The 16,278-nt window shown below is 45.5% G+C and overlaps 1 protein-coding gene across 1 annotated transcript; it reads left to right on the forward strand.

Moving 5' to 3' along the window:
• Window positions 1–3,122: 3,122 nt before the first annotated feature.
• On the forward strand, window positions 3,123–14,399 carry LOC134547649 (serine/threonine-protein kinase PDIK1L-like). The gene is given in 3 exon segments (XM_063391800.1): window positions 3,123–4,016; window positions 4,019–4,284; window positions 14,019–14,399. Coding segments are annotated over 3 exon segments (636 nt in total). The 5' UTR covers window positions 3,123–3,781; the 3' UTR covers window positions 14,154–14,399.
• The last annotated feature ends 1,879 nt before the right edge of the window (window positions 14,400–16,278 follow it).

The raw sequence follows: 16,278 nt of genomic DNA on the forward strand, positions 1-16,278 counted from the left end.
CAAAATCAGCCCCATCCCAAATTTTCCCCCATTTTAGTGGGAATTCTCATCCCTGCTGGGGCCTCTCCCTGCCCCACCTCGGAAATTAATTAATTAACGGATCTGGCGCCACGATCCCATCTCCGGGAATTCCTTGGAATGACTCCACGGGAAGGGCGGGAATTCGTTTGTGCCCACGGGTGGGACCACCCTGGAGCCTGGAAAAGGCCAAAATTTGGGAAAACGCCCCAAAACGGGGCGGGAACCACCTGGGAGGGGTTGGAGGGCGGGATGAGAGCCGGGATTTGGGGAATTTTTAGGGAAAATGGGATGGGATGAGGGCCTGGATTTGAGGAATTTTTAGGGAAAATGGAGCAGGATGAGAGCCTGGATTTGGGGAATTTTTAGGGAAAATGGAATGGAATAAGGGCCTGGATTTGGGGAATTTTTAGGAAAAATGGGATGGGATGAGAGCCTGGATTTGGGGAATTTTTAGGGAAGATGGGATGAGGGCCTGGATTTGGGGAATTTTTAGGGAAAATGGGATGAGGGCCTGGATTTGGGGAATTTTTAGGAAAAATGGGATGGGATGAGAGCCTGGATTTGGGGAATTTTTAGGGAAAAATGAGCATTTATTTTTTTATTTCAAAATCTGTTTTTTTAATAAAAATGTTACCCCGGTCTTCCCTGAACCCCCTGGAATGTCAAGAATTCCCTGAATTTTAGGCCTGGGAGACGTTTGGTCCTTTCCCAGGATAATTTCCCAACCTCTCAAGGCTTCATTCCCAAAATTGCCATTTTTTGTGGGTTTATTGCCAAAAAAACGCCTTTTCTCCCCAAATTTGCTCAAAGGGCTCTGAGCTGGTGACGAGGAGGAAAAATATCCATTTTTTTTTTAGCATTCCCAGGTTTTTTTTGGGATCTGTGCCAGAACCGAGAGCTGGGGTGGGAACAGGTTTGGGGTGAGTTGCAAAATCAGGGTGGAAATTTAAAATTTATTTTTTAAATTTTTTTTTTCGGTTGTTTCTGTCCCAAATCCAGGCCCGAGCGATCTGGGAGGATCTGGAGTGACAGGAAATTTGGGAAATATCCCAATCCCATTCAGGAGCAGGACATGAAATAGATGGAGAGGATTCCCAAGCTGGGAAAATCGGGAATTATTCCCCTGGACTTTTGCATTCCCATGGATTTGGATCACCCTGGGATAGGGAAAGGGATGGGATTGGCGATCCATGGATCCCATCCCAAAGCATTCCGGGATTCTGGGATCGAGGACAATCCCAAGGATCCATCCCGAGGGGTTTTTATGGAATTTGGGGATGGAAAAAGGAATTGGAGTCCGCAGTTCCCAGGGAATTCCCGAAATTCCTTCCCAGAGAGGAGCTGGGATGGGGCTGGATCCAATCCCGGACTGAGAATGGAGGGAATTATAATTCTTTATTCTTTATTCTTTATTCTTTATTCTTTATTCTTTATTCTTTATTCTTTATTCTTTATTCTTTATTCTTTATTCTTTATTCTTTATTCTTTATTCTTTATTCTTTATTCTTTATTCATTCATCGTTATTTTAGCCCAAATTATCCTCCCCTGAGAGAGGGAGGTCGTTGCTCCATCAGGGATGGGGAGAGGGAATTCCCAGAGGTGCGGGAAAAAAAAGATGGAAAAGTTGGGAAAAAAATCTGCTCCCCTCAGATTAAAAAAAATAAAATAATCCAGGCATGGCTGTAAATGGAATTTTAGGAAATTGCTCCGATCTCCGGGAAAATCGAGGAGTTAAAATTGCAAATTTTGGGGTTTTTGTTGAGTTTTGAGGTTGGGGTGGGGAACCCCCTCCTCTCCTGGATACAGAATTTCGGGATGTAGGAAAATGGGTGGGGAAAAAAACAAAATCACATTTCCACTGCCCCCAAATCCTGGGAATTAAGAGAAGAGCTGGGAGTTCCCTGGAAACGTGGGGGGTGACCCGAATTTTGGGATCATGGAAAGTGCTGGGGTTGGAACAAGATGAACTTCAAGCCTCTTCCAACCCCAAAACCTCCCAAAATTCCGGGATTTTATGATTCTTTTCCAGGCATTTGATGCCACGGTGACCTCAGGGGCCTGCAGGGTCATCTGCCGCAATTATGTTTATTTAGAAGGATAAATTATATTTATTTAGAAATAAATTTATTTTTAAATGTATTTATTTCTTAATTTTTTTTAAATAAACAGACGTGGTGGAGCCAAGGCAGGGAAGAGGCTGCATTCCCCTCTCTTGTCCATTCGCGTGGCCGGACAGAGGGACAAAGCGACAAAGGGACAAAGGGACAGAGGGACAGAGGGACAGGAGGACGGACAGACGGACAGACGGGGAAATTACAGCCCAGCGCTCCCGCACACTCCGCGCTTTGACGAGGTTTGCCCTCAGCGCGCACCCGTCGCCGACCGCGGAGGCTGCTGGGAGCTGTAGTTTTCACTTAGCACGGCCACCGCGCACGCGCAGCACTGGCCTCTCGGCGGGGGCGCGGAGGGAGGGGACGGTCGCTGATTGGTTGAAAGGCGGGCCAGTGGGCGGGGCTAGGGGCCGTGGCGGGAATTGCGGCGGTGGCGAATTCGGCGCGAGAGGCACCGGCGGGAGGGGGCGGGGCAACGGCTGAGGGGGAACGGGGGCGAGGGGAACCGGGGCGAGGAGAACCGGGATGAGGAGAACCGGGCTGAAGGGCACCGGCCCGGCCCGAGCAGTGCCGGGGCAGCGGAAGGCGCTGAGGCGGCCGAGGGGCTCCGGCTGCGGCTGTGGAGGCGGCTCTGAGGTGGGGAGCCCCAGGCACGGAGCAGGGAAAAGGCGGGAGGGAGGGAATGGTGGAAGGGAGCAGGGGCTGGGAAGGGGCTGAGGTGGGGAAAAGGGCTGAGGTGAGGTGGGCAGGGGGCTGGAGGTGTTGGGAGGGGCTGGGAATGAGGGGCAGTGGGATGGGGAAGGATGGAGGGGATGGTTTTTTATTGGAGCGGGTGTGTGGGGAAGTCAGGGTTTGGAGCTGCTCTGGAAAGGAGCGAGGGGCTGAGTGAGAGGATGGGATTTGGGAAAGGAGCTGGGCTGGGAGGGGGATTTGGGGATGTGGGCTTTGAAGGCAGCAGCAGCAGGTGGGGAAGGACGTTTGAGGGGGGAAGGATTAAGAAATTGGGGAAGGAATTAATGCGGGTTCAGGGATAAATTTGGGATGGTGCCAAGGAGCACGGGGAAAGAGGGACCTGTAGGATTGCAGTGGGAATTTGTGCTGGATAACAGAGAGAGGAATAACCTGGGATGGGGCCGGACAGGGAGCTTGAGGTGAAGTCCAGGGTGAGCTCGTGAAGGGCTGGGGAGAGGGACGAGGCAGGAAATCGGCGCTGGAAGCGCAGGGACGTGACGCAGCCATTGCCGAAAGAAAGTTCTGAGCAGGGAAAAGCTTCGGTGCCAAACCAGCACATCTGGCCGGCTTCACTGATGGGAAAGTCGATCCCGGAGCCCCGGGAGGTGCTGCCTTCCCTCTGCCCCCCGCACGGGGAACGTGCCCACAGAGCTCTGCTCCCTCCTTACCCTGCTCCCCGCGCCGGGGCCGGATCGATGGCGCTTCCCGGGCGGCCGGATCCTGCCGGGGCCGTGCCGGAGCGCGGCTCCCAGTTACCATGGATATGGCTGCGGCTGCCTCTCCCCGGGAGGCCGTTCCCTTTAGGAGTTCAGTTCGAGTTTAGCGTGAGCTCAAAAGTTGTTTTTTTGTTGTTTTTCTCCAAATCTCTCCCAGGTTTTGCTGCCATGATCCCGAGCCAGCACTGACTGCCACGGGAATGGCCGAGAAGGGCCCCAGGTACAGCCTGGTGCGGGAGGTGGGGCGCGGCAGCTACGGCGTGGTCCACGAGGCCGTGGCCAACCTCACCGGGCGGCGCGTGGCCGTCGAGAGGATGCACTGCCACGTGCCCGAGAACGCCGAGCTGGCCCTGCAGGAGCTGTGGGCGCCGCGCAGCGTCCGGCGGCGCCACCAGAACGTGCTCCAGCTGGAGGAGTGCGTCCTGCAGAGCGGCCACCGCTGCTGGTGGAGACGTGCCGGAAGGGCCGGAGCTGCGCCGACCCGCGCTCCGCCTGCTGCCCGTGGTTCGTGACCGAGTTCTGCGAGGGCGGCACCGTGAACGAGTTCCTGCTGGCGCGCGGCCCCGACGCGCGGCTCAACCGCGGCTTCGTGCGGCAGCTCAGCGGCGCCGTGGCCTTCCTGCGCCGCAGCCGCATCGTGCACCGCGACCTCAAGGCCGACAACGTCCTGGTGGCGCACGGCAGCGCCGGGCCTGTGGTCAAGGTGGGTGGGGAGGGGAGGAAAAAGTGGTGGGGGTGGGATGGGGAGCTGGAGGTGTGGGGCTTGGAGAAGGGAAGGATGCAGGAACTCGTCAGAGCCGTTCCCAGGAGCTTGGTGAGTCCAGCTTGGAGCAGGGAAGGATCCAGGAACTCCTCACAGCCCCTTCCAGGAACTTGGTGAGTCCAGCTTGGAGCAGGGAAGGATCCAGGAACTCCTCAGAGCAGTTTCCAGAAGCAGGGAGTGTTCACCTGGAGAAGGGAGGGGTCCAGGAACACCTAAGAGCCCCTTCCAGGAGCAGGGAGTGTTCACCTGGAGAAGGATCCAGGAACTCCTCACAGCCCTTCCAGGAGCTGGGAATGTTCCTGTGAAGTAGGTTCCAGGAAGATCTCACAGCCCTTTCCAGGAGCTGGGAATGTTCACCTGGAAAAGGGAAGAATCCAGGAACTCCTCAGAGCCGTTCCCAGGAGCTTGGTGAAGGGAAGGATCCAGGAACTCCTCAGAGCTGTGCCCAGGAGCTTGGTGAGTCCAGCTTGGAGAAAGGAAGGGTCCAGAAACTCCTCAGAGCAGTTTCCAGGAGCAGGGAGTGTTCAACTGGAGAAGGTTCCAGAAACACCTCAGAGCCCATTCCAGGAGCTGGGAATGTTCACCTGGAGAAAGAGAAGAACTCCCAGAGCTCTTTCCAGGAGCTTGGTGAGTCCAGCCTGGAGCAGGGAAGAATCCAGGAACTCCTCACAGCCCTTCCAGCAGCTGGGAATGTTCACCTGGAAAAGAGAAGAACTCTCAGAGCTCTTTCCAGGAGCTGGGAATGTTCATCTGGAAAAGGGAAGAATCCAGGAAGACCAGAAAACCCCTTCCAGGAGCTTGGTGAGTCCAGCCTGGAGCAGGGAAGGATCCAGGAACTCCTCAGAGCAGTTTCCAGGAGCAGGGAGTGTTCACCTGGAGAAGGTTCCAGAAATACCTCAGAGCCCTTTCCAGCAGCTGGAAATGTTCACCTTGAAAAAAGAAGAACCCTCAGAGCCCTTTCCAGGAGCTGGCAATGTTCATCTGGAAAAGGGAAGAATCCAGGAAGACCAGAAAACCCCTTCCAGGAGCTTGGTGAGTCCAGCCTGGAGCAGGGAAAGATCCAGGAACTCCTCAGAGCCGTTTCCAGGAGCTGGGAGTGTTCTCCTGGAGAAGATTCCAGGAAGACCTCAGAGCCCCTTCCAGGAGCTTGGTGAAGAAAAGGTTCCAGGAACTCGTCAGAGCCCGTTCCAGGAGCTTGGTGAGTCCAGCTTGGAGAAAGGAAGGATCCAGGAACTCCTCACAGCCCTTCCAGGAGCTGGGAATGTTCACCTGGAGAAGGATCCAGGAAGATCTCAGAGCCCTTCCAGGAGCTGGAAATATTCACCTGGAAAAGAAAAGAACTCTCAGAACCATTTCCAGGAGCTGAGAATGTTCATCTGGAAAAGGGAAGGATCCAGGAACTCCTCAGAGCCGTTCCCAGGAGCTTGGTGAGTCCAGCTTGGAGCAGGGAAGGATCCAGGAACTCAGAGCAGTTTCCAGGAGCAGGGAATGTTCACCTGGAGAAGGTTCCAGAAACACCTCAGAGCCCTTTCCAGGAGCTGGAGGTGTCCAGCCTGGAGAAGAGAAGGATCCAGGGAGAGCTCAGAGCCCCTTCCGGGGCCTAAAGGGGCTCCAGGAGAGCTGGAGAGGGACTGGGGACAAGGGATGGAGGGACAGGACACAGGGAATGGCTTAAAGTGGGAAAGGGGAGCTTGGGGTGGGATCTTGGGAAGGAATTCCCGGCTGGGAGGGTGGGGAGGGGCTGGGATTCCAGAGAATCCCTGGATCCCTGGCAGTGTCCAAGGAGAGGTTGGCTCCACCCCTGGGACACGGCAGGGAGTTGGAATTGCATGATTTTTGAGATCCTTCCCTGCCCAAACCATTCCATGATCCCGAGCTTCCACACCCTTTGGAATCTCCTAAGTCCTGTGGCATTGGAGCGTTTTGCCCCGGTGCTCCATTTCTGCTTCCCAAATCGCTTCCCTGGACGTTCGGGGAAAGTGGGAATTGTCTCCGTGGAGGGAACGACTGATCTGCTGCAGTGCTTGGAGCACTGGGCTGGAGGTCCAGCCTGGCTTTCCAAAGAATTCCAGAATCCCAGGAATTCTACCCACATCATTCCATAGAATCCCAAGAGTTCCTGGGTCCAGATAATTCCTCCGAATCCCAAGAATTCCACCCAGAATCCCAAGAATTCCACCCAGAATCCCAAAAATTCCATCCAGCTCATTCCCAGCTCAGAATCCCAGTAATCCCACCCAACTTAGACTCCCAAGAATTCCATCTAACTTAGAATTCCAGTAATTCCACCCAGATCATTCCTAATTTAAAATCCCAAGAATCCCACACAGTTTAGAATTGCAAGAATTCCACCCAGCTCATTCCTAACTCAGAATCCCAAGAATTCCACTCAGCTCATTCCCAACTCAGAATCCCAGGAATTCCCCCCAGATCATTCCCAACTCAAAATCCCAAGAATCCTACGCAACTTAGAATCCCAAGAATTTGGCCCAACTCAGAATCCCAGGAATTCCACCCGGATCATTCCCAACTCAAAATCCCGAGAATTCCACACAGCTCAGAATCTCAAGAATTCCACCCAGATCATTCCTCAGAATCCCAAGAATTCCACCCAGATCATTCCTAACTCAGAATCCCAAGAATTCCATCCCACTCCTTCCCAATTCAAAATCCCAAGAATTCCACCCAGTTCATTCCTCAGAATCCCAAGAATTCCACCCAGCTCATTCCCAGACTCAGAATCCCAAAAATTCCACCCAGCTCCTAACTCAGAATCCAAAGAATTTCACCCAGCTCATTCCTTAGAATCCCAGGAATTCCACCTAGATAATTTCTAACTCAAAATTCCAAGAATTCCACCCAGCTCATTCTTTAGAATCCCAGAAATTCCACCCAGCTCATTCCCAACTCAGAATCCCAAGAATCCCACCCAGCTTAGAATCCCAGGAATTCCACCTGGCTCATTCCCAACTCAGAATCCCAAGAATCCCACACAGTTTGGAATCCCAAGAACTCCACCCTGTTCTTTCCCAACTCAGAATCCCAAGAATTCCACCCAGATCATTCCTAATTTAAAATCCCAAGAATCCCACACAACTCAGAATGCCAAGAATTCCACCCAGATCATTCCCAACTCAAAATCCCAAGAATTCCACCCCGTTCCTTCCTAATTCAGAATCCCAAGATTTCCAGCCAACTCAGAATCCCAGAAATTCCACCCAGATCATTCCTAATTCAAAATCCCAAGAATCCCACACAATTTAGAATCCCAGGAATTTGGCCCAACTCAGAATCCCAGGAATTCCACCCAACTCATTCCTTAGAATCCCAAGAATTCCACCCGGATCGTTCCCAACTCAGAATCCCAAGAATCCCACCCAACTTAGAATCCCAAGAATTCCGCCCAGCTCAGAATCCCAAGAATTCCACCCAATTTAGAATCCCAAGAATTCCACCCAGATCATTCCCAACTCAGAATCCCAAGAATCCCACACAGCTCAGAATCCCAGGAATTCCACCCAGCTCATTCCTTCCTCAAAATCCCAAGAATTCCACCCAGCTCATTCCCCACTCAAAATCCCAAGAATCCCTCCAAATTTAGAATCCCAAGAATTCCACCCAGCTCATTCCTAACTCAGAATCCCAGGAATTCCACCCAGCTCAGAATCCCAAGAATTCCACCCAGCTCATTCCCTACTCAGAATCCCAGGAATTCCACCCAGCTCATTCCCAACTCAAAATCCCGAGAATTCCACCCAACTTAGAATCCCAGGAATTCCACCCAGATCATTCCCAACTCAAAATCTCAGGAATTCCACCCAGCTCAGAATCCCAGGAATTCCACCCAGCTCATTCCTAACTCAGAATCCCAAGAATTCCACCCAGCTAATTCTTCAGAATCCAAAGAATTCCATCCAGCTCATTCCCAACTCAGAATCCCAAGAATTCCACCCAGCTCATTCCTAATTCAAAATCCCAAGAATTCCACTCAGCTCAGAATCCCAAGAATTCCACCCAGCTCATTCCTAACTCAGAATCCCAGGAATTCCACCCAGCTCAGAATCCCAAGAATTCCACACAATTTAGAATCCCAAGAATTCTGCCCAACTTAGAATCCCAGGAATTCCACTCAGCTCATTCCCAACTCAGAATCCCAAGAATTCTGCCCAATTCAGAATCCCAAGAATTCCACCCAGATCATTCCCAACTCAAAATCCCGAGAATCCCACCCAATTTAGAATCCCAGGAATTCCACCCAGCTCAGAATCCCAGGAATTCCACCCAGCTCATTCCTCAGAATCCCAAGAATTCCACCCAGCTCATTCCCAGCTCAGAATCCCAGGAATTCCACCCTGATCATTCCTAATTTAAAATCCCAAGAATCCCACACAGTTTAGAATCCCAAGAATTCCACCCAGCTCATTCCCAACTCAGAATCCCAAGAATTCCACCCAGCTCATTCCCAACTCAGAATCCCAAGAATTCCGCCCAATTCAGAATCCCAAGAATTCCACCCAGCTCATTCCCAATTCAGAATCCCAAGAATTCCACACAATTTAGAATCCAAAGAATTCTGTCCAACTTAGAATCCCAGGAATTCCACCCAGATCATTCCCAACTCAAAATCCCAAGAATCCCAACGAATTCAGAATCCCAAGAATTCCACCCAGCTCATTCCTCAGAATCCCAGGAATTCCACCCAGCTCATTCCCAACTCAGAATCCCAGGAATTCCACCCAGCTCAGAATCCCAGGAATTCCACCCAGCTCATTCCCAACTCAGAATCCCAAGAATTCCACCCAGATCATTCCCAACTCAGAATCCAAAGAATCCCACCCAATTCAGAATCCCAAGAATTCTACCCAGATCATTCCCAACTCAGAATCCCAAGAATCCCACACAACTCAGAATCCCAAGAATCCCACCCAGCTCCAAATCCCAAGAACTCCACCCTCCTCATCCCCCAGAACCCCGACGCTCCCCACAATTTCCCCCCACAAACCGCGTACCCCAAGCGCGATCCCGCCTCCGGCAATTCCCATTTTCCCATTCTCCCATTCCCATTCCCGGTGGCGGATTTTGGCCTGAGCAGGGCGGAAGGAATTGCTGGGTTAGGGAATTCCCGCTTCTTTTTTTGGGATCCTCTCTGGATTTATTTTATTTTTTTTCTCCTTTTTCAAGGTGTTTTCACCCCCTGGAATTTCCACCGGGCGGGTCGGAGGAATTTTGGGAGGTGGAAGGGTTTTCTCGCCGAGGTCCTTTCCGAGCCGCTCTAATTCTGATGTGGTTGGAATGTGGCTTTTCCCAGGAATTCCCAGCCAAAAAAAACCCCAAAATCTCCCCAAAAATAAAATCCCAACCAAAACAAAACAAAACAAAACAAAACAAAACAAAACCACCCTCCAAAAAAATTCCAAAAACAAAAAATTCCCCAAATTTCCATTTCCGTCCTCTGGCCTGGGAGGAGAAATCAACTTTCACTCAGGGAATTTTTTTAACCAAGCAAAATTCTGTGTTCAGCTCTTAATCCCTGCCCGAGCAGCGCTTCCCAACCACATTCCCAAGTTTTTTTCCCTCCGAAATTTGCCGGTTTTGGCATTAACTGGAGGATTTCCGGTGTTCAATTGGTGTTTTTCAGTGTTTAATTGGAATTTTTTGGTGTTTAATTGGAAGTTTTTGTTGTTTAATTGCAATTTTTTGGTGTTTACTTGGAAATTTTTTGGGATTTAATTGGATTTTCCTGCCTATTTTGGGAGCCTGTTCATCATTTCCAGGGAAAATGAGATTTACAAAATTTAAAAAATTTCCAAAATTCCCATTTCCCTCCTCTGGCCTGGGAGGACAAATCGAGTTTCACTCCGGGATCTTTTTAACCGAGCAAAATTCTGTGTTCAGCTCTTAATCCCTGCCTGAGCAGCACTTCCCAACCACATTCCCAATTTTTTTTCCCTCCAAACCTTTGCCGTTTTTGGCATTAACTGGAGGATTTCCGGTGTTCAATTGGAGTTTTTCAGTGTTTAACTGGAATTTTTTAGTGTTTAATTGGAATTTTTTGGTGTTTAATTGGAATTTTTATTGGTGTTTAATTGGAATTTTTTGGTGTTTAATTGGCATTTTTGTGGTGTTTAATTGGAATTTTTGTGGTGTTTAATTGGAATTTTTTCGTGTTTAATTGGATTTTTTTGGCGTTTAATTGGAATTTTTTGTGTTTAATTGGAATTTTTGTTGTGTTTAATTGGATTTTCCTGCCTGTTTTGGGAGCCTGTTCACCATTTCCAGGGAAAACGAGATGTACAAAATTTAAAAATTCCCAAAATTTTCATTATTTCCATTTCCCTCCTCTGGCCTGGGAGGACAAATCGAGTTTCACTCAGGGATTTTTTTAACTGAGCAAAATTCTGTGTTCAGCTCTTGATCCCTGCCCGAGCAGCGCTTCCCAACCACATTCCCAATTTTTTTTTTTCCCTCCAAAATTTTCTGTTTTTTGCATTAACTGGAGGATTTCCGGTGTTCACTTGGAATTTTTCAGTGTTTAATTGGAATTTTTTGGTGTTTAATTGGAATTTTGTGGTGTTTAATTGAAATTTTTGTGGTGTTTAATTGGAATTTTTTTGGTGTTTAATTGGATTTTCCTGCCTGTTTTGGGAGCCTGCTCATCATTTCCAGGGAAAACAAGATTTACAAAATTCCCAAAATGTACAAAATTTCCATTTCCCTCCTCTGGCCTGGGAGGACAAATCGAGTTTCACTCAGGGAATTTTTTTAACCGAGCAAAATTCTGTGTTCAGCTCTTAATCCCTGCCCGAGCGGCGCTTCCCAACCACATTCCCAATTTTTTTTTCCCTCCAAAATTTGCCCTTTTTGGCATTAACTGGAGGATTTCCGGTGTTCAATTGGAGTTTTTCAGTGTTTAATTGGAATTTTTTAGTGTTTAATTGGCATTTTTGTGGTGTTTAATTGGATTTTTTGTGGTGTTTAATTGGAATTTTTCGGTCTTTAATTGGAATTTTTTGGTGTTTAATTGCAATTTTTTGGTGTTTAATTGGAATTTTTTGGTGTTTAATTGGAATTTTTTGGTGTTTAATTGGAATTTTTGTGGTGTTTAATTGGATTTTCCTGCCTGTTTTGGGAGCCTGTTCATCATTTCCAGGGAAAACAAGATTTACAAAATTTAAAAAATTTCCAAAATTCCCATTATTTCCATTTCCCTCCTCTGGCCTGGGAGGACAAATCGAGTTTCACTCAGGGATTTTTTTAACCGAGCAAAATTCTGTGTTCAGCTCTTAATCCCTGCCCGAGCAGCGCTTCCCAACCACATTCCCAAGTTTTTTTGGGATTTTTTTTCCCAAATTATTTGGAGGGAATAATTTGGAGGGAATAATTTGGAAAGAATCATTTGGAAAGAATCAATTGGAGCGAATAATTTGGAGGGAATCATTTGGAGGGAATAATTTGGAAAGAATAATTTGGAGGGAATCATTTGGAGGGAATCATTTGGAGGGAATCATTTGGAGGGAAGAAAAGTTGGAAGGGCAGGGAAAAAATTCCTGTTTATTTGGAGCTGTTCACCCAAATTCCGGTGTGGGAACAATCAATCGATCGATTGATTGATTTTAATTAATAATTAAATCCTCATCTCAGGGCTGGGAGCTTCCTTCTGGAATTCTCCACCATGGAAAGCTCTAAAGGGATGTCTTGGAAAAGGCTGGCTTGGAAATTTAGTCCTTCAATGAGATTAAAAAAAATGTAATCCAATTTTTTTTTGGAGTTCTGGACGGGTTTTAGAACCTGCCTGGATGGAAGTGTGAAAGCCCAAAATTCCAGGAAAACACAGCAGGGACTTTTCCAGTCTTTTTGTCCATCAGATCCCAGAATTTATTGAATTATTTAGATTCATCCTTTGGCTCAAAAATTGGTTGTTGCCAATTCTGAATTTTTTTTCTGGGAGGAAATCCCGATTTTCCGGCTTTTCCTCCTCTCCAGGGTTCTCCTCTTCAGGGATGTCTTGGAAAAGGCTGGATTGGAAATTTAGTCCTTCAATGAGATTAAAAAAAATGTAATCCAGTTTTTTTCTGGAGTTCTGGACGGGTTTTAGAACCTGCCTGGATGGAAGTGTGAAAGCCCAAAATTCCAGGAAAACACAACAGGGACTTTTCCAGTCTTTTTGTCCATCAGATCCCAGAATTTACCAAATTATTTTGATTCGTCCTTCAGCTCCAGAATTGGTTGTTGTAAATTCTGATTTTTTTCGGGAAGGAAATCCCGATTTTCCGGCTTTTCCTCCTCTCCAGGGTTCTCCTCTTCAGGGATGTCTTGGAAAAGGCTGGATTGGAAATCTCAGTCCTTCAATGAGATTAAAAAAAATGTAATCCAAGTTTTTTTTTGAGTTCTGGACGGGTTTTAGAACCTGCCTGGATGGAAGTGTGAAAGCCCAAAATTCCAGGAAAACGCAGCAGGGAATTTTCCAGTCTTTTTGTCCATCAGATCCCAGAATTTATCAAATTATTTAAATTCATCCTTCAGCTCCAGAATCGGCTGTTGTAAATTCTGATTTTTTTTCTGGGAGGAAAATCCTGATTTTCCCAGCTTTTCCTCCTCTCCAGGGTTCTCCTCTTCAGGGATGTCTTGGAAAAGGCTGGATTGGAAATCTCAGTCCTTCAATGAGATTTAAAAAAATGTAATCCAGTTTTTTTTGGAGTTCTGGACAGGTTTTAGAACCTGCCTGGATGGAAGTGTGAAAGCCCAAAATTCCAGGAAAACACAGCAGGGACTTTTCCAGTCTTTTTGTCCATCAGATCCCAGAATTTATTGAATTATTCAGAAATTAAGGATTTGTCCTTCAGCTCCAAAATCCCTTCTCCTCCACGCCTGTCACCCATCCTGAATTATTCCAGGGAGGAAATCCTGACTTTCCCACTGGAATTCCTTAGAAAAACGGGAGTGATCCTGGATATTCCCTCCTCCTTTTCCACGTCCCTCCAGCTCTCGCTAGCGTGCTGCTAATTGAGCCAATTAATTAAATTAATTAATTTAAGGCAGTGCTGATGGTGATCAAACCCTGCTGCAGCCTCCTGCTTCCCAAATTATCCCGTTCTTTTTCCCCTTGGGAAAAAAAAGGAAATGGGATTGGAGGTCTCTGGATCCCACTCAAAACATTCCGGGATTCCGGGATCGAGGACGCTCAGGATCCATCCTGAGGGATTTTTATGGAATTTGGGGATGGAAAAAGGAAGGGAGACCCTGCCTGGAGTCCCCAATTCCCAGGGAATTCCCAAAATTCCTTCCCGGAGAGGAGCTGGGATGGGGCTGGATCCAATCCCAGGCTGGGAATGGAGGGAATTCCCCTGGGAAAGGGGGATTTTGGGGAAGGAATTCCCAGTTGGAATTTGGGGCTGGAATTCCCAGAGAATCCCTGGGAGTGTCCAAGGAAAAATTGGAGCACCCTGGGATATTTGGGATTGAAGGTCATCGTTCATTCCGGGGTTAAAAACCACCTTAATGGGATTTTTCCATGGAAAAACGGAGAAAACTCGGAATTTTTCATGAGGGAATTCCCTGCTGCCCTGGGCTCTTCCCGAAATTTCCAGCGTCCCCAAGGATTGGGATAATAAATAATAATAAATTATTATGAATAATAATAAATTTGGGATTTTTTTGGTGTTTTTCCTCGACAGGGATCGATTCCCGCCGGGATCCGGAAACGTTGGAGGTGCCGAAGAGCTCCGGAATTCTCCACCAGGAAATCCACGGAAGCTCCCGCATTTCTATCCCTGTTTAAACGGACAAAATCTTATTTATTTGTACAGTAACTCCCCAAAAAATCTTATTTTACCCCAAATTTCGCTGGTTTTATATTTCTGTTCCTTATCCGTGGGGATGAACCTCAAGGAATCTCGGCTTTATCCGGGAGGAATTTCTCCAGTCCCTCTTTTTGGTCCCTGCTCTTCCCAAAAACCCAAAATCCCGGGAGAAACCACCTGGAAATGGAAATTTCCAGCCCTGGATTCGCCCTTGGCGTAGAATTTGGCTCGGGGGAGGTTTAATTGGAGATTTTCGGTGTTAATTGGAGTTTTTTTGTATTTAATTGGAGTTTTTTGGGTATTTAATTGGAGATTTTTTTGGTATTTAATTGGAGTTTTTATGGTATTTAATTGGAGATTTTTTTGGTATTTAATTGGAGTATTTTTAGTATTTAATTGGAGGTTTTTTTGTATTTAATTGGAGTTTTTTGGGTATTTAATTGGAGGTTTTTTTGGTGTTTAATTGGAGTTTTTTTGGTGTTTAATTGGAGATTTTTTTGGTATTTAATTTGAGTTTTTTCGGTATTTAATTGGAGATTTTTTTTGGTATTTAATTGGAGTTTTTTGGTATTTAATTGGATTTTTTTGGTATTTAATTGGAGTTTTTTGGTATTTAATTGGAGGTTTTTTGGTATCTAATTGGAGTTTTATAGTGTTTAATTGGAGATTTTTTGTATTTAATTGGAGTTTTTTGGGTATTTAATTGGATTTTTTTGGTATTTAACTGGAGTTTTTTTGGTCTTTAATTGGAGTTTTTATGGATATTTAATTGGAGTTTTATGGTATCTAATTGGAGATTTTTTGGTGTTTAATTGCATTTTTTTCAGTCGTTAATTGGAGAGTTTTTGGTATTTAATTGGAGATTTTTTGGTATTTAATTGGAGTTTTTTTGTATTTAATTGCAGTTTTTTTGGTATTTAATTGGAGTTTTTTGATATATAATTGGAGGTTTTCGGTATTTAATTGCAGTTTTTTTGGTATTTAATTGGAGGTTTTTGGGTATTTAATTGGAGTATTTTTTGTATTGGAGTTTTTTTGGTATTTAATTGGAGTTTTTTGGTATTTAATTGGAGTTTTTTCGGTATTTAATTGGAGTTTTATGGTGTTTAATTGGAGATTTTTTGGTATTTAATTGGAGTTTTTTTGGTATTTAATTGGAGTTTTTGGGTATTTAATTGGAGTTTTATAGTGTTTAATTGGAGTTTTTTTGTATTTAATTGGAGTTTTTTGGTATTTAATTGGATTTTTTTGGTATTTAATTGGAGTTTTTTTGGTCTTTAATTGGAGTTTTTATGGATATTTAATTGGAGTTTTATGGTATCTAATTGGAGATTTTTTGGTGTTCAATTGCATTTTTTTCAGTCGTTAATTGGAGAGTTTTTGGTATTTAATTGGAGATTTTTTGGTATTTAATTGGAGTTTTTTGGTATTTAATTGCAGTTTTTTTTGGTATTTAATAGGAGTTTTTTGGGTATTTAATTGGAGTTTTTTTTGGTGTTTAATTGGAGTTTTTTGGGTATTTAATTGGAGTTTTTTTGGTGTTTAATTGGAGTTTTTTGGGTATTTAATTGCAGTTTTTTTTGGTATTTAATAGGAGTTTTTTGGGTATTTAATTGGAGTTTTTTTGGTGTTTAATTGGAGTTTTTTGGGTATTTAATTGGAGTATTTTTTGTATTGGAGTTTTTTGGGTATTGGAGTTTTATAGTGTTTAATTGGAGATTTTTTGTATTTAATTGGAGTTTTTTGGGTATTTAATTGGATTTTTCTGGTATTTAATTGGAGTTTTTTTGGTCTTTAATTGGTGTTTTTATGGGTATTTAATTGGAGTTTTATGGTATCTAATTGGAGATTTTTTGGTGTTTAATTGCATTTTTTTCAGTCGTTAATTGGAGAGTTTTTGGTATTTAATTGGAGATTTTTGGGTATTTAATTGGAGTTTTTTGGGTATTTAATTGGATTTTTTTGGTATTTAATTGCAGTTTTTTTGGTCTTTCGTTGGAGTTTTTATGGGTATTTAATTGGAGTTTTTTGGTATCTAATTGGAGATTTTTTTGTGTTTAATTGCATTTTTTTCAGTCGTTAATTGGAGAGTTTTTGGTATTTAATTGGAGATTTTTTTGGTATTTAATTGGAG

Source organism: Prinia subflava, chromosome 2, assembly GCF_021018805.1.
Source record: "Prinia subflava isolate CZ2003 ecotype Zambia chromosome 2, Cam_Psub_1.2, whole genome shotgun sequence".
In the NCBI taxonomy this organism is placed as follows: domain Eukaryota; kingdom Metazoa; phylum Chordata; class Aves; order Passeriformes; family Cisticolidae; genus Prinia; species Prinia subflava.